Raw genomic sequence first — 22,536 nt, forward strand, 5'->3', positions numbered from 1 at the left:
GGCATAAAACTATAACCTACTATTAATTAATTACTCTATAAGAATAGAGCTTTGTACTACTACGTTAATATAACTAACAGAGTGTAAATAACTAACTAGCAGGTGATTTTATATATAGAATACTATATATACCTATTGCGTGTAAGGACTATCTTAGCTTTATAAAAATATCTAAAATAGGTAGTATAAAAGAATCTACAATAACTATAATCTAAATAGCCCCTTAATTAACTATACAAACAATAAAAGTATAGTTATAGATGTGCTTAAGAAATAGTAAGATAAACATTAAAATATTAAAGCTATTATAGATAAAATTAGAAAAGTTTTTAAAATTATTACAATTAGCATACTTAAACTACAAGTAAGAGATAGTGTAACTTAAATAGATTAAAATAAAGAAGCAAAGGTGCTGCTTTAAAAGAAGATATACCTCTACTAAAGCTTAGGTAAGGCTATAGGCTTGAAGAGAGAACTAGAGTTTAGAATGTAGCGCGACGCACTGTTACAAAAATATAAAAGGTAAAAAAAGGGAAGAAAGCTTTAAAAAATTATAAAGTATATGTAGAGCCCTTCAGCTGACAGAATTCGAAGAAACAGGAGGGGGCTCGAGGCTTGACGGCTTCGGCAATTCCTTAACTCTGCTTCATTGACATCACCCCAAAACACTATTATCCTACTCAGAAAAGAAGATTTTCATCTCATATACCTCTCTGCAACACTCTTTGTACTACTATCTCCCACTTGGCCCCTACAATACCTTACGCGCTGACGCCTCGCGACTCCATGTTGGACTCTCGACTAGTTAGGTCTTAACTCCTTACTAGAATTAATTTCCTCATCGTCGAGACAGGCCTGGCAGCGCTGAAAGCCGGCATTGGATGTATTCGCAAAAGCCAAAATGAACGAATATTAGATAGGAACTCCAGCATCAACACCATCGGTGAACGCCCCCGTCCTCATTTCCCCCTGTTTAGCCGGGCATACTTCAGGTGACATGTACTTCATAGGACTCAGTGCCACTTGTTTCTTTAAACAATGACCAGAACTGAAACAAGAGTGCCCTGGAATCTCGTTCCACAATCCCTGGATCGAAACTTCCAAGCACTCCGACGAGGTTATCATTACTCCAAAGAAGGCCTCAGATCGGTTGAAGGCGCGGGGGCTTGGCCCCGATATGCTATCACGTAAATTCCAATTAAACCCACTTATGTATAAGATATTTTCCCACTAGATAGAGAAGCTTGAGGTTGCAACTAAATTCAGTCGCCGCTTTCAGGACTGCTTCGGAAGGTGGCCATAAACTTTGAAATGCTTGCGTTTGTTCAGGAATCTACCGACAAATAATGCGGGCACTCACTCTAAGCCTGGTGTCTCGAAGCTTTTCCGCTCCTCGCCCGCATGTAGATCTGTCTCTCCAACAGAATACCTGGCAGTATTGCCAATGCCCACCTGCCCTACCCCAGAGAGGCGTCGATCATCTCCTGCAATCCTTTGATGGCGTTCGCACTTCTCCAATCTGTCCATTTGTGATTCATCAACCCCCAGGTCTCTTCGTAGTCCTGCGTCCCAGACCTAATATAGTAGCTCCCTGCCAGCACCCAAATAGTCCACCCAGCATCCCATTCTGGAACGATCTTCCTCAGGCAGCTCGCATATACCCCATTGTATGAGCTATCCGTCTGTTGGTATCCGAACTCGGTCAAGACAACTGGCATTTGGTTGATCGCGGAGGCATCTAACGCCTTGAAGCCATTGTTCCAGAGCCCGCTTTTCATGCTATCACAGCTCGTTGCCGAGTTTTGATAATTGTGCAACTCGAGCACCAGCTTGTCAGCGTATTTGAAACTGGCCCGCTGGAATTTTTTTCCTCCACCAAGATCACTCGCACCCGGGATTGGGGACAGCGTCGTATCAAAATCAAGACCAGATAGGAAGATGAGAATGTCTGGGTTCGCAGCGTTCACAAGGTCTGCGGCTGCAACCATCTGAGAGTACCATATCTGCCAATTGTATGCTTGGGATGATCCAGCTTTTTCTGGCTTCCGAAACTCGTTCCGGAGGCCGATTGAGATCATGTTGGACCAATTCTTAGTCTATCATCCCAGCGAGTCAGCACTTGCAATAATGGAAAATCTGTCAGACTCACATGTTCCGCCATGTACTGGAGACCACGCTTCCACTTGTCGGCGTTAAAGTAAGTATCCCCGAACCAAGCATTTCCATCGTTCGTCGAACAGCACCATGCACCTTTCGACATGTGATTATCGAGGTGTACGTAGATGCCTTGATTTGCGCATTCGGCTGCAACCGCATCGAAAACCTTTAGAGAATGCCTCAGCTTCTCCTAGAACGGTAGGAGGGGTAGCCCTTACTTGTAGCCTTGTCGTAGAAGCGTTGAATTGGGGGTTGCTTTTTAGTACCTGTTGATACACAGCGTCTCCTTTACTCCCAAGGGCTTTGCTAAACGCTTGCTGGATCGTCACGTCTCCACCATTATCTTTGATATCATCGACCATTTCAATCGCAAAAGTCAAGCGAATGACGTTCATCTTAAGACTTTTGATTTTACTAACAATAGACCTAATTGAGGCATACTGCAGGCCTTCTGGGATCATGACATCTGCAGCTCCAGGCCAATTCACACCAATGTAGGTAAAGTTCGTACCAGTGGAATCGACAACCCATCGTTTCGAGCTTTTGAATGGCACAGAAGGGAAGCCAAAGAGGAGGGAAGGATACGTAAGAATGAAGAGGAGCACTAGGTGATGCATCTTAACTAGTGCTCAACAAGTGAAAGGATAGTTGATTTTGAACGCGAGTAGGTACTTCTTATAAAAGTTTCCACATCCCCTACCTGACGACGTCAATCTAATAAAGTGTTTTGTCAATGAGACTTCATCGGCGTCAGCTCAGACAGTCTGCCATTCCAGGTCCTGATTGATGGATATTCAGAAGTCTCGAATTTCTAGGACCGGAATTATCTCGTCTTTATATGAGACGACATCGGCCCGACATGCAAGGCTTTTGCTATGGGCACCAATATCTCCATCTATACCCATGTTCAGGTTGATGTTTTCGAGGATGCAATTGGTGGCTTGCTTCGGCTAATGTACGTCCAAGCTTCCCAAATGATCATCACTTAGGGTAAGGAAGCCCGGGCAAATATCGACTCGAGTACCGTATTTCAGCCCTCAACGCTCGGCCCTGAGTGACACAGACTTCTTGTTATTCAAGAGGGGTTGCGCTTATTACCTTCTGCACTGGGCAGATGATAAGGAGGCTTGAAGAGGAACTCTAATAAACGATAACGAGAAGCAATAGGTTTGCACATTAAAAACAGTTAGAAACCTAATACTCTGTAAATACTTGAATATATTCATTACTGTATAACGTACTTTAGAAGCGAGCTGTTACCCTAACACATTTGTCTCTAGAACTACTAGATAGAATTAGCTAATTTTTTACTATAGAGTTAGGTGTATTTAAATAAATAGTTATACTATAATATTTAAACTCTAGATTATATAAGCAGCTACTTATTTTTAAAAATAGAAATAACTTACTTTTACTAATCATCTTAACTTTTAAAAAGTTTATAATTACTAATTATAAACCTTAGATAGTCTAGTGTATCTATACTAGTATATATATATTCTAAAATTTTAAAAAAAAATTCTAGTTAGTAGTTTTAGAAATATATCTACTTATTAAGTAAAGTTTTTTATATATTCTAGCGCTAACAAATTAGTTATTAGCAGAGCTTGCTCTGCTTAATATATTTAGGTTTGTAGAATGAAAAGTTAAGCAGAATCTCCTCTTTTAGACACGCTAGTTGTCACGGTATCCTCCCCGGATCCCAGACATAACCGTATTGGACGCGTACTGGAGTATTATTGGTGCACGTCCGACACGAACACGACACGACACGGACATGAACTTAAGCACGAACTGCCTTAACACTAACTGAACCCGGAACAGGCTTGATTTATACCCGAAGCGCTTGGACTTCTGAGCTGAGTATTTAATTGCTAATTTCCTCCTGAACTTTCCTGTTCCTCACACAATGTCTTGTACCTACCATGATACCTCACGTAGTAATTGAACTAGACCTCCGCGAAGCTCTATAACCTTACTTGTGCATAATCGTGACATTACGTTGTGTCAAAACCCTAGCCAAGAATGGCCTCTGAATCTGATCTGATAAGCTTGGTACTTGCACAACTCTAAGCTATTAGAGCAAGCTAAGAAGCCTTCTAAGAAGCGCTTGCTCTACAGGAAAGCCGCCACGTCGCAAGCTTTGAAGCTCTTTGAAAGGACTTTGAAGAACAGCTTTGCGCTATTAAGCAGTCTGTTTCTGCCTTGACTCCTGTCATAGTAGTAGGAACTGAGAACTCACTAGCCTTAAAGCCTACCTAGAAGTCTGGAGATGGCTTAACTCCCTCCCGCCTAACGCCGCCTACGACCTGTAACCCCTCTGACCTGGTAATGAAATCTGACTGACTCCCTGATCCCCTGCTGTTTAACGGAAAACGGAAAGACCTACCTTTCTTCCTACGCAAGCTCTGATACAAACTTGAAGGAAACGCAGACTGATTCCCCTCTGAACGCTCCCAGTTACTATATGCCCACTCTTGACTTGACTGCGACGTAACAGCCTTGATTGACTTACTGATGGATAAGGATATTGTTAACCTAGACTAATTTGTGGCGTTCCTGCAAGCAACCTACGGAGACCTAAACAAAGAGTTAACGGCCCTAAGTTGCCTAAACACTCTATGATAAGGAAGGAAAAGCTTTACCTCACACTTTGCTGAGTTCTGCTGACTTGCATCTGATACAGGCCTGAATGAGATAGGTCTAATTGCAGCCCTACGTAACTCCCTCTCAACTGAACTGCAACGCGCTATGGTAGGAGAACCCCTCCTGAACGACCTTAACGCGTATGCGAACCTAATTGCTACCTACGATAATAACATGAGGTTCCTCCCTGTACAAGCCCTGATACGCCCCTGAACCAGCGCAGTTGCGAATAAGGACCCTAACGCGATGGAAATTGATTTGAATTATGCTCCAGTTGGTTCCAGAGAGCGTGAAGATCGCAGGAAGAAAGGTTAATGTTTTAAGTGCGGCAAGCATGGTCATATCTCCCGAAACTGCTCCGTTCCCCTTCCTCAAGTCCGCGCGAGTAGCGCTGCCAGTACTTGTTAAAGATCCTCGCTGTCCTGATCTTGTTCCCGCAAGGGCTCTGACTTGTATTTGAGCCCTGATCCCCCTCGCCACTCTCGACGTAGCCGCAGCCATAGCAGTGGGAGCCTGCAAAAAGGCTTGTCCCGGGGCTAAGTCGCCCCCCGGGACTGATTCGACACTAGATCTCTGCTGACCTATGGGCTAAGTCCCCTACTGACGACTGGAAGTACTAAGTTAATATTCCTGTATGTTTATGACAAGGAACTGTATTGGCCCTGATACGGGCTCTTATTGACTTAGGAGCGAACGGCATAGGTTACATTAACAGAGAACTGGCGCGCAAACTGAATCTCTGATTGACACTGCTTACCCGAATGATTTACCTGACTGGATTTAATGGAAAACAACTTGAAGGAGGTTCTATCTCCTGTACCACAACTGTTATGATTACCTACTGACACTACAAGGAGCAGATTAAACTCTATGTAACAAACACGGGACGTCATGACCTAATCCTAGGACAACTATGGCTGTATTGGCACAAGGTTGCCTTTAATTACTAAGAGCAAGTTCTAAACTTTAACTCTTTCTGATGCTGAGATGTATGCTTACGCTTACATCTGAACAACACCTGAATAGCACTTGATACGGAAGGTCTCTAGACCTACTCCCTAATAACCTGAAGAAGAACTACCTAAGCAAGGCTAACAAGCTGGGCCTCTTACTGAGATGGGCTACGCAAAATGATTTAACAACTGCCTGAACTTAAAGAAGAGGAAGCCTTTGAGGAACCTCTACCTACCTAATTCGGACACGAACTGGGACTTGAACAGCAGATGGACATCTGCCACATAGGACCTGCCCCGTTTGTGACCCTAGCTCGACGACCGGATCACGAAATCTACGCAGTCACGATTTCCGATATAGACCGAGCTTTAGCTCCCCGAAAACACACTGACCCGAGGACGATAGTCCCTCGAGACTACTACGACCTGTTGCATGTCTTCTCCTGAGACGAGTCCGATAAGCTTCCGATACGACGTCCGTACGATCACCAGATAACCCTTGAGCCTGGTAAACAACCTGGTTATGGGCCACTGTATGGGATGTCGCTAAACGAATTGAAAGTGCTCTGAAAATACCTTGACGAGAACCTAGAGAAAGGGTTTATTCGAGCTAGCTCCTCACCAGTGGCGTCACCTGTACTATTTGTAAAGAAACCTGGGGGTGGGCTCTGATTCTGCGTTGACTACTGAGGACTGAACGCTGTTACTATTAAGAACTGATACCTGATTCCCCTCTTACAGGAAACCCTGAGCCGACTAAGCAAAGCAAAGTATTTTATAAAGTTAGATATTATTGCTGCCTTTAACAAGCTAAGGATAGCAAAGGGCGACGAGTGGCTAACAGCGTTTTGGACCTGATATGGACTATTTGAGTACCTGGTGATGCCCTTTGGCTTAGCTAACGCGCCTAGTACTTTTTAACATTTTGTAAACGACTTGCTCTGACCCTACCTAGACGTGTTCTGCACTGCGTATATTGACGATATTCTGATCTACAGCGATAGCCTTTTGGAGCACAAACGGCATGTACGCCTGGTGCTAAAGGCTATGGAAGAAGCAGGTCTGCAACTTGACGTAGACAAATGCGAGTTCTACTAATTAAAGGTCACGTATTTAGGATATGTGATCTCTACAGATGGCATCCGAATGGACCCTGTTAAGGTTCAGACTGTGCTAGATTGGCAATACCCAAAGGACGTGAAGGACGTTCAAGCCTTTGTAGGATTTGCTAACTTCTACTGACGATTTATTGACAACTTCTCGCAGCTAGTAAGCCCTATGATTGCACTTACTAAGAAAGGGGTCTGATTCGACTTTGACCTGAATTGCTAATAGTCCTTTGACTAGCTGAAGAAAGCCTTTACTGAAGCCCTGATACTCCGCCACTTCAACCCCGAACTACTGATACTTGTAGAAGCGCGAAAGGCCTGACACTAAACTCTGCTCTGACCCGAGCTATTTTCGGACCTCAACCTGAACGAAACAGATCGGACGATTGATTAGATTATTGCTGACGAGTATCCGAACGACGAATTTATCCAAGAAACCTTAGACCTGCTCTGAAACGGCGCCGGTCGGTCAAAGAAGGTAACACTAGCTGACTGCGAAAACTGAAATGGCAAGCTGTATTACTGTAACTGACTCGTAATCCCTGATTCTGACGAACTGAGAATTAAACTACTCCGAATCGTACACGACTCGCCTGTTGGAGGACACCCAGGCAGAGGAAAGACTCTCGACCTACTACAGAGAGAGTACTACTGGCCCCGCATGTTCCATACTGTACGCTGATACGTATTATGTTGCTATACTTGCTGTAAAGCAAAGGCCTCTCGAGAAAGGTACAATGGCCTGCTTAAACCGCTCCCGATCCCTGAACGAGCTTGGAAAGACATATCAATCGATTTCGTCGTAGACCTACCCCTATCCGAAGGGTACACGAATATCATGGTAGTTGTCGATCGCTTGACTAAGTATCGACACCTAATACCATGTTCCTCCATAACTGCCCCCGATATGGCCCAGTTATTCTACCGATACGTATGGGTTCACCATGGCCTGCCTGACACGATCATATCAGACAGAGGTACGCAGTTTGTCTCAGCCTTCTGGGACGAACTCTGTAAACAGCTCCGAATCGTCCCCCATCTATCTACGGCTTTTCACCCAGAGACTGACGGCCAGACTGAGAACGCGAACGCTGTAATGGAACAAGTCCTACGAGCGTACACAAACTACCAGCAGGACGACTGGGTAAAATGGTTGGCTACGGCACAGTTCGAAGCCAATAACACAACATCTGAATCGACGCGAGTATCCCCGTTCTTAGCAAACCACGGATACCACCCCTGAATGGGATTTGAACTACCTTTGAATACCCCCTGACTGACTTATCAATCTGTACAAGTAACAGACGCGAACAGACTTATTGACAAGATCTGAAACATATCTGAATACGTTTGTGAAGAGCTCACATGGGCTCAAGCTCTTCAACGAGAGTACGTGAACTGATCCTGAACCCCCGCCCCTGCGTATGCAGCTGGCGAGAAGGTCTGGCTGGACGCCAGAAATATCTGAACAAACTGACAATTAAAGAAACTTGATTGGAAGAACCTCGGCCCCTTTACGGTGGCCTATATGGTCTCATCGCACGCTTACTGATTGATCCTACCTGACAGCATGAAGATACACCCTGTGTTCCACGTATTGTTGCTGCGCCGAGCAGCCCCCGAATCCGACTATCTACCTGGACAGCTGAACCCGCCACCTGAACCTGTCATTATAAACGACGAACTAGAATACGTTGTGGAAGACGTTGAACAGATCTGGTTTAACAAGAAGAAACGTACCTACGAATACCTTACGAAATGGACCGGATACGACGAACTGTCGTGGGAACCCGCAGAAGCCCTGTGAGAGAACTCTGCGGTAACCCGATTCCACGCCCGATACCCATCCGAACCGAACCCGTACCCCGACGAAGACGACCCGATGCCGGAACCACCAATGTGAAGGATTCCCTTCCTAATAAGAGGGGGGGTACTGTCACGGTATCCTCCCCGGATCCCAGACATAACCGTATCGGACGCGTACCGGAGTATTATCGGTGCACGTCTGACACGAACACGACACGACACGGACATGAACTTAAGCACGAACCGCCTCAACACTAACTGAACCTGGAACAGGCTTGATTTATACCCGAAGCGCTTGGACTTCTGAGCTGAGTATTTAATTGCTAATTTCCTCCTGAACTTTCCTGTTCCTCACACAACGTCTTGTACCTACCATGATACCTCACGTAGTAATTGAACTAGACCTCCGCGAAGCTCTATAACCTTACTCGTGCATAATCGTGACACTAGTTAGTTATAATTTCTTTAGATAAACTCTAGTAACGCTATTTCTCTATAACTTTATATATTTCTAACATTCTTTTTTTAAAAAAATGTATACTTGACATAAGTGCACTTTTATATTAATTTGCACGCAGTTTGCTCTAGCATGCGTTGTGTAAGACATGTTTAAATTATAGTTAGTTGCGTCTGTTCCACCTGCCTCCAGCCACATCCGTGTGTCGGGGATTAGCATCAGCCACGCTTGGTTGCAGGCTGTGATTAGTCGCGTGCTGCAGTTAAATGTTGTTGTTATGCGTCTATTACCTGTCTAATACCACTTTGCTAAGCATTATGCTGCAACTAAATGTACACTACAAGCGAGTTGCTTACACACCTAAGTTGCTTACTTCTACTAAGACCACACCATAACAAGCTCTATTATAGCCTATAACAACCTGCTCTAGCACTATATAATACAGTACAGCCTAGAATATTATTTAGATACTACTTCTACTTCTTACTTACATGTTTACGCGTTATGCCTAGTCTAATTGCACTATCTGCAGCGCCTTTAGAATAGCTTACCTACTTTAGCTTACACCTGCTTTTTTGCCTTTTTTCTATTACTACGCGCTTTAAACTTCTTTAGAGCTGTTAAGAGTAGGCTTTTCTAAACTACTAAAGCTTTTTTTACCTTAATCTACTTTTTTTATGTAATTTATATTATGTAGCTGCTTTATTAGCTGCTTAAAGCTTAGTAATTTCTTATTACACTAACACTAGCCTATATATAATTATTGCTACTCTTTTTAAACCCTTTTAAATGCTTTAACTATACAAGTTAGTATACTATTTATACTTTTAAAATTTTATATTTATAAGTATTAATTATAACTTAAGTTTTAAAGTATTACTTAGAGTTTATAACTAATAGAGCTTATTATAACTTATTATAAGTTAAAAAAAAACTAATCTAGCGCTTTAAAACTTTTCTTAGATATTACTAGAAGTAATTATAGTATTATTAGCTACTTTGAAGCATAGTAAAACCTTTATTTTTATAATATTAGTAATTTAATTTTATATAAAGTTTTTAGCTTAGCGCCTATATACTTTTTTTAAAAGAGTAAAATAACCTACATTAAGTAGCTATAAAAGGTAAAATACTACAACAGTTTATAAATAATCTGTAAAAGCAAAGCTTGCTTAGAGTAATAGTTAGTGCATTAAGGTAGGTTGTTTAGTTTAAAGAATAGTTGCAGCATAATGCTTAGCAAAGTAGTATTAGACAGGTAATAGACGTATAACAACAACATTTAACTGTAGCATGTAACTAATCACAGCTTGTAACTAAGCGTAGTGTTACAATCTCTACTACCGGTGTCTGGCAGTACGCTGGGCCTAGGATAGAAGTGGGGATTGGAGACTCGAATCCTTCCTCTAGACTGGGTATTCGTCCTAAACCCAGCCAGGCATTCAGATCCAGAGACATACCGCCGGGAGCGATGGCTGGAGGTTGGGTAGCCGGCATTTCAAGAGCCTCTCACCAAAATCCCTAACATCAAGGCGATGCCATTGTTTGGTTGGGGTCAACGCCAATGGCTTCAACAATCTCTCACGCAAAATGAGCTCGACATCGGTCGTCTAATGTGAATGCTCAACCTCAGGAGGAAGGTTGGTACCCTGACCGGGCGACCCTTGAATAAGTTGAGCTTGCTTCTCATCGCCGAGCCTGATCCTTTTGAGATGTCACGCAAGTCACGAATGCTGCCCGGAACTTTACAATGGCCTGCCTAATCAACCTTGGGGCTTGGCCTCCCATCCTTCTATATAAACCACAAAGCTTCTCGAACCCTCAGTCCAGAATACGTCTCTTATTTGATAACCTATGCCCCCCTGCAAAGCTACAGATTGAATATTCTAAGATCCTATTAATAACAGAAATGAGCTTTATCTGTGCCCTCCTCCGTTTTAGTAAGAGAGTTAGTGTATGAATCAATCCTGGTTATGTCCCGGGGTATGCATGAGCATTCTGGAGGTCACTGGTTGACCTTGGTCGGGATGCTACAATGGGCCAAAAATTGGCAGCCTGCCTTTGCGCTGAAAATCAGAGTATGTAATCTTAGGCTGGTAAATGTGGCTGTATGATTGTATCTCGCGATTATTATGAGTTGGGTCCGGGTGTTACCCCCAGGTACTGACTGTTGCGCACGATGTCTTCGATATCTGCAGTTGAAACGACCACGTGCACGCACGTGATCATATCAGCTCTCCAATACCTCACTGAGTCTTTAACTTGAGATATTGGCACTATGAGGACAACGGATACATAGACCTAGACGCATTATGCCTACCTAGATGGGGCTGCCAAAATCAGGATACCCGACCCCAAGGGCAACCAGTAGACGGCACCAAACTCCGAGATCCCTCTCAGCATTGGGCTGAAGCTTGCCCACGCGACGACACTGAAATAATTTGACCTCGCTTACGCTGAGACCTCAAATTAGCGTATGTCTTGTCATGCTGTCCTGATTAGAAAACGAAGCAGTCCTCGACAGCTCACATCAAATACTTTAGCGCCATCAACAACCTTCCAGAACGAGTCTGGAAGCTTCAGAAAATTTTCTTAGTGCGTGTCTGCACAGTTAACCACCCTCAACGCCAGTGGCGCCACTTGATGTTGAGTGACGAAAATACCCACGCTTTAACCCTCCGATCCATTTCCGTGTCGTGAATCGCTAAGGCGGGATATCTCGGGTGAAAACGCAATGCATAATTGCGTCCGTGGGAGACAATGATGAGCGTTTATTAGATGGCGAGTTGTGGCGAACGTAAGAAACAATTATTAGGTTATCGAAGTGCGGCTATTCATAGCAAGGCAGGTAACCCAAGTAGACTTTGGCTGTAGGTTCGTGAGTCTAACACAGTAGAATGTGGGGGATTTGATTAGATCAAGTAGGTCCAGAAGTAGGTAGAAAGAAGCTAATGTGTTGCAGAGGCTTCCAATCCTAGTAGTTTAAACCGAATCTAATTTAACACTCTTCCTAGTGCTTGCGCATTAGGGTGTCCAGGACCTTAGTGTCTCCTTAGAAGGTGGTCGTCAATATTTTAGTGCAAGACTGTAGTGTTGCCAAAGTTGCTAAAGCTGCGGCCTTTCCCTTCCTGGCCTGCTCGCTCTGCGGAGACACTTACCGCCTTAATATTAAGCAAAGATTATAGTCGACACTCAAGTTGCATCTAGCTTAGAATACCTCGCTCTGAAACTGCGACAGTCAGTGCAAATCCTTGCTCCTGGGATTCCTGAACGCAACTATGTACACTGTAAATCCAGAGTTTGGAGAGGGGACTTATGTCTTCTATTGTCAATTCATAATAATTACCGGGCGGACTTTACCGCACTCAAATGCCGATGCCGCTTCAAACTAGAGTGAGGCTAGACAACTAGATATACAGAGCGGAGCCTTCAGGCAATGACCAACCCGGCTCTCGCGTAGAGATTAACTAGGTTGGCCGACAGGAAAGTGAGGGCTCGAAGGACTTAGGAAGCGAGTCTAATAGGTCTCGTGATGAGAAGAAGTGAAGTGGCATAGTTGCGCGTGAGTGAAGCGGGTAGGAGGGAGACTTTCCACTAGGCAGATGCGCGGAACAGCTTTTTGAGGACACCATCTGTGGAGTTTCAAAAGGGTGTTTGAAAGAGTAGGGGTAAGCGCCCTAAGATTTCCTTGAAGAGGAGCTAATGATCTCCCTGATGGATGCTCAAGGGCGATTTAGTGGAACATGAGAGAAGAGTCATGTCGAAGAGAGGCGATTGAGAGCATCGCCTTTGAGAGTGGAGAAGGCGTCGGTTGCCCGGGCGCTGGGGTCAGGACTGGATCTGACAGATTCCTATCAAGTAACCAAGACACTTATGACTGGTCTCCGCAGAAAATAGTACGCAGAGCTATCGTCGAGCGATGTATGGTCGATATCAAGCAATCAGCGTGGAGTGGTACAGTGATGGGCGTACCCGGCAGGAAGGAACGCCAGGCGCTCTCGGAAAGTCATCGTCCAGTGTCTCCCGCTGCTCCCTCTCTAAATCAGTGGGCTTGCTGGGTGAACACGGTCCCATGCTGAAAGCAGGGAAGGATGACGCAGAAGAACGCCCTCTGACACGGTTCATTTATTCTTCTGGAGGATCGGGAAAGCGAGGCGGAACGCATTTCGTGTACGTAGAGTATCCATACCAACCGCCGAACGTGTTCAGAGAGTGTTGGTCTAACAGGATAACAGGTGCAGAAACTGCTGTGCGTGAAATCTGAAGTCAACACGTACTCTCCTCTGATTGGGCCAGAGTCGGAGTAGTGGGCGAAGAAGGTAAGGGAACGGGCTGAGGAGCCAAAACAATAAGAAACAACGTGAGAGAGGTAATAAAGATGATGGCTCCCTCTGTGGTCTCCACATCCTGAAGGGTGAGGAAGGAGGGGAGTGTAAGAAGTGATCACGTGGATTTGATCAATTCCAATCCTTGGAAGTTCCAAAGTTACCTCCTTTCCTATGGAGCGTGCACATTACAAAAGCTGCCAGTTCGACAAGCTCTTTCGTGTCAGCTGTGGTTCAATCGGGGAGCGAAAGTGGAGGCGGTGCCAACACTCGCCGCAGTTCAACGGCTGATGCAGCCTTCGCGAAGGATTCGGCGCCCTGAAATATACGAAACTGTTGCTGGCAGGGTAACGTGACTCTTGGTGCAAACCAGTGCTGAAGCACAATGGCGACACGGGTGCAGGAGTGAGTTGCAGTCTTTGGGCAGAGAAGAATGCAACGTATGACGTGTGACGTAGGAAGAAAAGGAGCGTTCAGAGCAGTGAAGGCCGCAGCTGCTCATCAGTGCTCTCCCCATCAGCAGATGCTTGAGAACATGCACTAGTGTTAAAAAGGATGGATGGCACGTGGGATGGCTGGTCGACCACAGCGGACGGACGCCAATGCGAAAGCCATAGAACGCCGTCCCGCTAGCGTGATTGTGTGGCCGTGGGGTACCGGACTGAAGAGTCGTTGTTGCGGTTGCTGTCGCAGTCGTCTGTGTATCCTTCTCCGGTCGCTGCTGCTGGCTGCTGCTATTTCGAGGCGCCACGGCTCACCGAAGTCGTCTTCCCCGCCAAAGCCTCAAAATGGCGCTGCAGAGAAGGACGAGGAACTGCGGCAGCCAGAGGCAGCCAGAAGCAGGCGGTGGCGAGAGAGAGGGGGGGTCAGCGGCGGCTGATTCGCGCTCGTCGCGCTGAGCTTCTGCACGCCAAGCACAGTCGAGTGAGTATCTCACGAGGATGTGGTCAGCCAGCAATCGGGGTCCGCGCGGTGAATCACGCTTCCTCCAGCTGGGTCCTGACATGGAGCCTACCGCTTTGCACTGTGCCGAACGGCCCTCCAGTCCAATCCCACCCCCAATACCAACAGCAAATAAATGCCTTTATCCCACGCCCGCTGCACCAATGCGCAGCCGTCCATGGCACAGTTTTTACTGTGAATTCTTCGCCCATCGCTATTTGATCCTCACACCTGCCTCGTGTGAGCCCACGACCATTCTCCACGACTCGACGACTGCACGCTCCAAGCTCTCAGCCTAAATCTCGGACGTTGCTGCAAAATATATTTGCGCGCCCACGATACATTTAATTATACATGCCTCCGCTGCGCTAGCCGCCCACTGAATCCTGCTGCGGTATTCTTTTAGTTTCCCCCGCTCCGGCCGTTGTCGCCCTTTCACTCCCGCCATGTCGCGCAACAACTGGCGACAGCACGAGTCCAGCAACAGCAGCACCACGGCGTCTGCCCGCAGCGACAGTGACCGCTCCTCCGAGACTGAACCCACCGAATACAGCTTCCGCCCGCCGCTCCCCCAGCATGAGACGTGCTATGGCCGCGTCGAAGGCCGCGGCCAGGAATACTTCGACTACGATCCTCCTGCATCTTCGACCGCCCGTGCCTCGGTCGACACGTACGCCTCAACCTCCGAAGAAGACCTGGCCGACGACTTCGACGACGTGCCCGAGTACGACGTGCCCCAGTACGCTCACGACGTGTTCCCCGTCGACGCCATTCCCACGACCCCCTGCGACTTTGCCGACCTCTTCCCTACCACTAAGCGCATCTCGATCCGTCACGACGACTCCACAATCGACGGGAACATGAACCTACGCGTCGACACCCAAGTCGAGATGCGCCACAAGAAACAGAATTGCACTCTCTTCCACCTCCGCATGCACGACCTACGCACCCGCGAGTTCTCCCTGCGCCGCTACTGTCGGGAGTCTGGTCGCGAGGTCTGCCACTCGATTCGCAAGTACCAGAAGCTGCCCTCGGAGAAGCGGCCGGTACTACAGAGGGCTAGCACCGCGCTCGCAAGCCTCCGGCACAAACCCGACTCCCGACCTTCGACCGCCGCAGGCCTCAAGCGCTCTGATTCAGGCTATGAGTCGATGGCCGGCGCAGAAGACGAGCATGACTCGCGCCCCAAGTCGGCGGGCTATGCCAAAGGCCGTGCGTTGCTGCCTACCAACACCCTCAAGCTCGAATTCTCAAACTACGCTCACATCGACGTCAAGAGACGGGGCGCCAAGTCCAACAAACGCTATGGTTTTGAGTACTGGGGCCACGCATATTCCTGGAAGCGAGTAGTGAAGAAGAATGGCGACCATGAGAGCGTGTCCTACTATCTGGTCCGCGCCGACAACGAAAAGCAGCCACTTGCCCACATCAGTCCTGTGAAAATGACCCACGACCAGGCTCATGAGGAGGCAGCAAGAGGTGGCTGGATTCCGCCTTGCTATATGCGTATGACGGATGACCGCCTTCTGAACGCTGCTACCGACATCTCCGAGTAAGTACAAACCAGTGTCTTAAAGACACCCGGCTAATACCCGTGACAGTGTTGTTGTTGCAACTGGACTCATTGCGCTGGTGGACGACTGCATCAAGCGTCGGTTCCACACCAAGCAGAGCACTCAATTGCATATACCACTAATGCGGAATGCGTCCTTCAAAATGAATATGGAGTACGTTGGTCCCAAGCGTCTGATCGATGAGGTGTTCCATCGGACCAGCCGCAGTGGGCCCCCAAGTAGGCATCCGCCAGCATTACGCCGGACGTCAATAGGGGCTTAGTTTCGCTCCCTTTGTGATCATGGTTGGATCATGGGAGACCCGTCTCAATGGCGCGCAGCCCAACATGGTGGAAATTTAGATTCGATTTTCGTACATACGGTTCCACTGTGTTCTTGCTAGCTGTCAAGACTACATCGCCGGGCCCTATCGGTGCGATGTTTGAGTGGTTTTTTTCCTTGTCACATCAGCATCTGCATGGGAAGCATCGGCGTTAGCGTTTGGGTCTGCATGGCACCGCACTGAGACAAAGTGTTTGCTGCATCTCTTGAGATGAATTGAATCGGCAAAAATGTGGCCACGATGGCATGGGTGCATCTGGCACCCACATTCAATTCTATTTCCTCACTCCGTTTGCATATATAGCTACTCTAGGGCGAATGATGAATATACGTTCGAGCTCAATCAGTGACTTCGCAGCCCTGACATTGACCGAGCAGAAGGCTTCAATCACTTTGCGCCGTGGCCGTGGGAACATATACCAGGCCTGCAGACACTCCTCGCTAGTTCCTCAGGCCCCCAAACGACAATGCCGGCGCGCGTTAGTTGTCACACTGCAAACTGAGCATAACGTAGGTACCCGAATTGTCACATCTGGGCCATGTGATGGAAATGGCCCATGGAACGACTGGCTCTTCGTGGCCTTTCCATTTTGAGGCAAGCCAAGACGGCACATCGCCTTGAGGTCTTCACTGAGCCTGCTCACTCGCGCTCGCGCAGAAACATCGTTGCTCCCATCCGCACGCTCTCAACCGCCGTAAACCACCTCGTCCAAGGTGCCGTCAATCTAGACTCGTTCTGGCCTGGTATTCTGATCTGACAATGCCGGGCCTCCATCAGGCTCAGCATCGACTCGGAACGGCGCAGCTGCCAGTTCACCATGCATCATCGTGATTTTAAACTAATAGTCTTGCTTTGCTTTCCTTGACTGCGTCCATGGCTACAGGCTCATTCTCCCGGCGGATGCAATCGCCTCAGCGAGGCTGCCAGCTGCACTCCCATGCTCTTGTCGGGCGCCAGTGACCCTGTCCACAGGGTTATCTTCTTTCCTTGCGCCACCGCAGCCCCATCAGTTCCAACGCTACGTCCCTTCAAACATGTAAGTCTGCAGCACTCTGTAGCATTGGTCCGGCCCGAGAATTTGATGGCGTATTCCCACAGTTCGGTAAAGCCTATGGGCATTACGTCCCCTCTCTCTTTCGGCAACCAGCCCACCTACAGCGGAAGTCTACATGTCTTGTTCAAGCAAGACCGTCTGCCGTTTCTTGTGTATCACCGTTTGAGTGCAATCCTCTTCCTAACGTGACTGCTTGAAGATCTATAAGTATCCGTCAGAGGGAAGCCAACCCCTATCCCCACATCCAGGCTCTCGTTGCATCTACCATTATTGGGCAATTGTCTATTTGCGTTTCGCCATCCCTTTTAGTATCACTGGATCTTAGAAGCATTACTCCTGCAACATCAATATCATGGCTGCACCTGCACCTCGAATCCCATGGTCGGAACAGCTCAAAGGTACGTCTACATTACGATCCCTTGTAGATGGAGTGGAGCTGCAGACTAAGTCTTCACCATTAGAACACTGTAGAATCCAACGACTGCCCGAACCTACTTGGCAGGATATCTCTGATCGTCGAGGTAAGACACTTGACCACTCGTGTGAATTGCAGGGTTCGAACACGGCCCGTAATCCTCCTGCCCTTCCTTACTAGCCCCTCTTATTTTATCGTATCGTAATTATATCATTGACTATTTGCACCTCACTCATTCTTTTTTAGGAGGCCGAACAGCCTGGTCCAGCATCGCGGTAGTCGATGGTGTCTCCTACTCGGCACGCTTCTGGTACGATGGAGCGTATTCTGGACAAGCCCGTGAGGATGCGGCGGAGATCGCTCTTGCGGCAATCCGTCCAGCCCCCAATGCAACAACTTCTGCTCCCCAGTCAAGCTACTACGCTCGTAGCTATGGCTCTTAACACCCAAGTTCAATCCTCGGCACTGCTCAGTCAAACGAAATCTGGAGTAACATCTTTTATCATGTCTTGGAGGGTTGTTGGGACTTTAGGACACTCGGGCACTGGATTAGGGCGGCGGTTGTTCTTTCTTTGGGACACTATTTTGACACACATTTGTGCGCCTTTCTCTCCAGCATCCACCTCATTAAGCAAGGAGTCTGGATCCAAACTTGGAGTTCGAGGTCTCAGTGCTCCGACAAGTTCTTGTCCCCGTTGTAGCTCAAGCCTTTAATCTAAAGATTGCTCGTCCCCCATATGCAAGACATGGTCTTCGGCATGCAATCTGAGGGCTGCCACGTACACGCAGCTCGTCAGGCCAGGGCTTCTGACATGGCCAAACCGCGACAAGCAGTGCTCGAAGGAGTGCCAACCCACGCAATATCTAACTTGATGAAGCTCCAGCGTCTTCCTCAGCCTTACAGGATCATGACTTGCAGCAAACACGCCATACCTCAATGTTCCCCAGACCACTCGCCCGTGCTATGCAGAGTGCTGGGTCTTCACGTTGATTTTCTGATAGGACAGGGACTCAGCCAAGGGTCCCAATCCCTTGGGAGCCCTGCAACTGTGATAGGCGCGCCTGGCCTGTCACGGTAGTGCGCCTCTGGCTGCTGAATCCTTCGATGAACCCATGTGTCGTTCCCTCTCAGTCCTGTGAGAAAGACACTAAACCGCAATCACGCTAGCGCATCTCCTTGCCCACACCAAGACACCGACATTTTCGCTCTACCATCTTTTCTCACCGTCTTCAATTCAATGACGACTGAATCGTCAGGAGCTCTAGATGTGCGGCTGCAAACACGGAGCATCTTACAACTGTCTTACTACCGAACCGATGAATAGCTTACCTACCAGCTTGGCCAAATGCCCGCCAGCCAAGACGCTCGACTAAAATCGCCGGCTGGCCAATAAAAAAAAAAATCTCGCACATTTAAACCCCTTCCACGAAACAGGCCCCGTGGCGTCGAGTGTTGCTAAGGTTCGACCCGGACCGGGTTTCCCAATCCTTGCTCCAGCGGGCCGCCTCGGGAACGGCTCTGTATCCGCGTTGAGCCAAAATCCACCCCTTAGTATTCTCCTCTTCACGGTAGTGAAGGCTCGCTCAGGACCACACCTTCTGAAGACTGCGATTGCTGGTTACTTCTTCGTCTTTTCTATCCGTTACAATAGCCTTGAACTAGAATCATCCTTTCCGTTTTCCTGCTAGCCCCAGTCTTCTCCTCAACAAAGTCTTTATCACGTTCCGCCGTTCGCGATTGTTAAACCATCATTGACGTGTGTCTATATAATAGCGCGGCGCTGTATACCAGGTGATCCACCCTTGCTGGGTGTGGTGGACCACATCGTGATTTGCGGGTAAGAGCAGGCTATTGTCTAAGAAGGTTTCTCCCCCCATTCTTCTCTGTTACCTTGCCTGCATTTCGGCCAGCAAACTTTCGATGTGGCTGTATCAGAGTTCCTCGTTGGCCATCACGCATTCTTTGGCAGACATGGTGCATGGACGTCAGGGAATGTGCAGTTGCCGTCCAGCAGCTCGACTCTCCCCTCGCAAACTTCGGTTCTCCTTTGGTTCATGGCGATCCATGGCAACCCACTTGATGGGGCCGAGATGCAAGCCCATGCGCAAGTTTTGCCCTACACGCAGAGGTAGACTTCGTCTTCGTCTCGACTTGCTAAGCCTTTGCGGAGAGGCCGACTACCTGCAAGCCAGTTGCAGGCAACCTGCAGGTCAAGCAAGAAGCAGAGCATCTTTACACGACTGTTGGCTCTTCTCGCGGGAAGGCGGCTTTAACGCTCACTCGTCGGGTTGTGCCGCCTACGTTACCCTTCCCTAGTTCACCAATCAAGCACCCACTACCGTTACCCCCTCTTCTCTGGGCGGGGACTAAATTCAGGTTGAGCTCGCACATCTTATTCTTGCCCTACCGAATCATTGCAAGGAGTCTAGACTGGACAACCTTTCGGGTTGACTGGAGAAGCGAGCCTGCTGCTTCGCTGGCTCCTCTGATTGAAATGCTCACTCTGGGCTCACCCGTCCCTTTGCAGCCTCCGATGTCGACGTGGTCAACCGCGCAGGGTCGGGTTGCTTTGTTCAGATTACGTGGACACTTCGAGCTCGCTACAAGAGACTGCTGCATTAAAGCACCCTCCAGCTTAACTTCAACATGTGTTAGCCATGTGCATCCCAGTTTTTGTCTGTTTGCCGCAGCTCGTATGAGACGCGAGGCGCTTTCGGGGCTCATGCTGGCACGCCAGCAGGGTCATCTCTGGCCAGGGGGTCTTCAGCCTGACACGCCCAATTCCCTTTCTCTCTTCTTTTTGAGGATTGTGGTATCAGATCATAAACCACCAGCCCTTAGTTTCTTCAGACAAACAATTGTCATCAATTACAGACTTCTTTGCATGTATCAGTATCAATTTTTGACGAGGAATGTTCTATTCACTTTCTTTCCCATCATTCAGCTGCCTTGAGCCTCACGACCAAGCGCCTAGGCAATATTTCAGGGCGAAAACATTTACAGCTCGAATAGATTAGCAGCTGTATGTTTATAAGGCTTCCCATCCTCTCAAACCCAGCTTTCAACGAACTAAGGGTAGACTGATCGTCTCGAAATTCCGCCTGTGCGGCGTCAATATCTTCGGCAACGATAAACAACATCTTGGAAGAATAAGCCACGAACGTTGCCACACCAGACGCACGTTGAAATCGCGCGTGTGATGGCTGGCGGGGCACCGAGATGTAATCTGGCCCGTGCCGACTCTTGTGTGTTGAATCATAAACCTAGGAATTTCATCCCGCATGATACTCTTGGACACATCAGTGGGTCACTCCCGTTTCATGCGTTATCAGGGACCAAAGGAAAAGTTCTTGAAGGTTTAGCATCAACGCCTTTGCAGATTCAAGAGCAAAGATAAAAAATGCATATTTGGAAAGTTTCAGGCCTCTTTAAACGTCGGTGAGCAATCCGAAATGCTGCAAGACTTTAACTAATCGACAAGCTAATGTCTTAGATAAGTAGACTCATCTGTTCACCCTGCCATGATCTCCACTTTGTAACGGCGCAGGCAAGACAATAGGTCCGAATGCGGTGTAAATCCACTCAGAGGCATATGGGAGTGCGTGGGGACTCAGAAACCTGGGAATTCTATTGACACCTATAGGCCTTGTACAAAAGGATATTAGAAAACTACTAAGCTAGCTAAGGGGGGAGGTGCAGCTAAATACTTGGAGATAGGGGTAGCGCAGGGGGCAGGGCAGGGTCGGGGTAGATACGCGGAACCTTCGGATATATATTCGTCAGGTAACTTTGAATGGAACGATTCATGCGAATCGTTACTCTCTTGTGCGCAACCCGATGTTCCTCGCCAGTTCGACCTTGAACAAAAGCGCCACCATGAACCAAGAGCCAGGGAATGAGGACCGGTATATCTATTGTGTGCGTTAATCTGTACAATGTCTTGGCATTCACGTCGCGTTGTTTTCGCCTCACTGAATATATAAGAACTTTTATAAAGCAACAACTTACCTATATATATGCCTAAATATCTATTATTTTAGTTAGATTTTAAAGACGTATATTCTTTTTAATTAAAAGATAATAAAACTAATTTCTAAAAGTTTAAAAAAGCTTTTAGTAAACATTTTCTACTTTACAAGCTATAGCTAGAGCATCTACATGTTTAAGAATTAGCACTAGCTGCTTACTATTAGCTAAAGGTTTTACTATAGCAGCGTCTAAACTACTTTCTAAAAGTTAAAAAGTTAGTAAATTAAAAAAGTTAGCATAAAAAAAAGTTACTTTTATAAATAAGTAGTGTATAAAGTTAGATGTTCTAGAACAGGCTAGTATAGCCTCACCTAACCTGTTTAGAGTTTACATGACCTGTGCTTTGTATATAAGCATGAATTCTAACAAGCGAGGCTTGGCAGCGATTTGATTCTTTTACAATACACTTCTATCTTTCTTAAAAACCTTGCTCTTAGTAATATCTATGCTATCTACTATTCTATCTTTATAGTAAGAGACTTTTTAAGCACCTTTAATAATACCTTAATTTTACTTTACTAAACGCACGCCTAAGAATAATAACTTTATAGATAGTAAAGAACTAACATTTAGATAATAGTAAGCCTTAATTATAAATAAGCGCAACATTAATACAAATTACTATTAAAGTAGGCGTGCACGCATAGCGTTTAGTTTAGAAGACATTGCTAGCATTGTAAAAGAATACTTAGAGCTTAGATACCTTGCTAATTTAAATTAATTTTAGTTTAGAAACGTAGAAGAAA

The 22,536-nt window shown here is 47.0% G+C and overlaps 4 protein-coding genes across 4 annotated transcripts; 3 read left to right on the forward strand and 1 right to left on the reverse strand.

Moving 5' to 3' along the window:
- Positions 1 to 1,457: 1,457 nt before the first annotated feature.
- On the reverse strand, positions 1,458 to 2,774 carry BDR25DRAFT_211652 (glycosyl hydrolase family 5 protein-like protein/cellulase; the record flags this gene model as incomplete). Its single annotated transcript, XM_033684691.1, has 3 exons — positions 1,458 to 2,096; positions 2,120 to 2,323; positions 2,376 to 2,774. 3 exons carry the CDS (start codon positions 2,772 to 2,774, stop codon positions 1,458 to 1,460), a joined length of 1,242 nt encoding a protein of 413 aa, XP_033552585.1.
- Positions 2,775 to 12,564: 9,790 nt separating this feature from the next.
- On the forward strand, positions 12,565 to 14,694 carry BDR25DRAFT_350036 (uncharacterized protein; the record flags this gene model as incomplete). Its single annotated transcript, XM_033694624.1, has 13 exons — positions 12,565 to 12,584; positions 12,617 to 12,670; positions 12,744 to 12,780; positions 12,866 to 13,139; positions 13,175 to 13,340; positions 13,395 to 13,447; positions 13,482 to 13,488; positions 13,542 to 13,805; positions 13,835 to 13,858; positions 13,912 to 13,957; positions 14,043 to 14,076; positions 14,121 to 14,318; positions 14,354 to 14,694. 13 exons carry the CDS (start codon positions 12,565 to 12,567, stop codon positions 14,692 to 14,694), a joined length of 1,518 nt encoding a protein of 505 aa, XP_033552586.1.
- On the forward strand, positions 14,485 to 16,631 carry BDR25DRAFT_331523 (uncharacterized protein). The gene is made up of 2 exons (XM_033692643.1): positions 14,485 to 15,947; positions 15,997 to 16,631. Exons 1-2 carry the CDS (start codon positions 14,842 to 14,844, stop codon positions 16,229 to 16,231), a joined length of 1,341 nt encoding a protein of 446 aa, XP_033552587.1. The 5' UTR covers positions 14,485 to 14,841; the 3' UTR covers positions 16,232 to 16,631.
- Positions 16,632 to 17,805: 1,174 nt separating this feature from the next.
- BDR25DRAFT_177809 (uncharacterized protein) lies at positions 17,806 to 18,182 on the forward strand (the record flags this gene model as incomplete). The annotated part of the gene is made up of 2 exons (XM_033684183.1): positions 17,806 to 17,866; positions 18,007 to 18,182. Coding segments are annotated over 2 exons (237 nt in total), but the record flags the coding sequence as incomplete, so codon positions are not given.
- Between the last annotated feature and the right edge of the window lie 4,354 nt (positions 18,183 to 22,536).

The sequence above is a fragment of the Lindgomyces ingoldianus genome (assembly GCF_010093535.1).
Source record: "Lindgomyces ingoldianus strain ATCC 200398 unplaced genomic scaffold BDR25scaffold_4, whole genome shotgun sequence".
Taxonomy (NCBI): domain Eukaryota; kingdom Fungi; phylum Ascomycota; class Dothideomycetes; order Pleosporales; family Lindgomycetaceae; genus Lindgomyces; species Lindgomyces ingoldianus.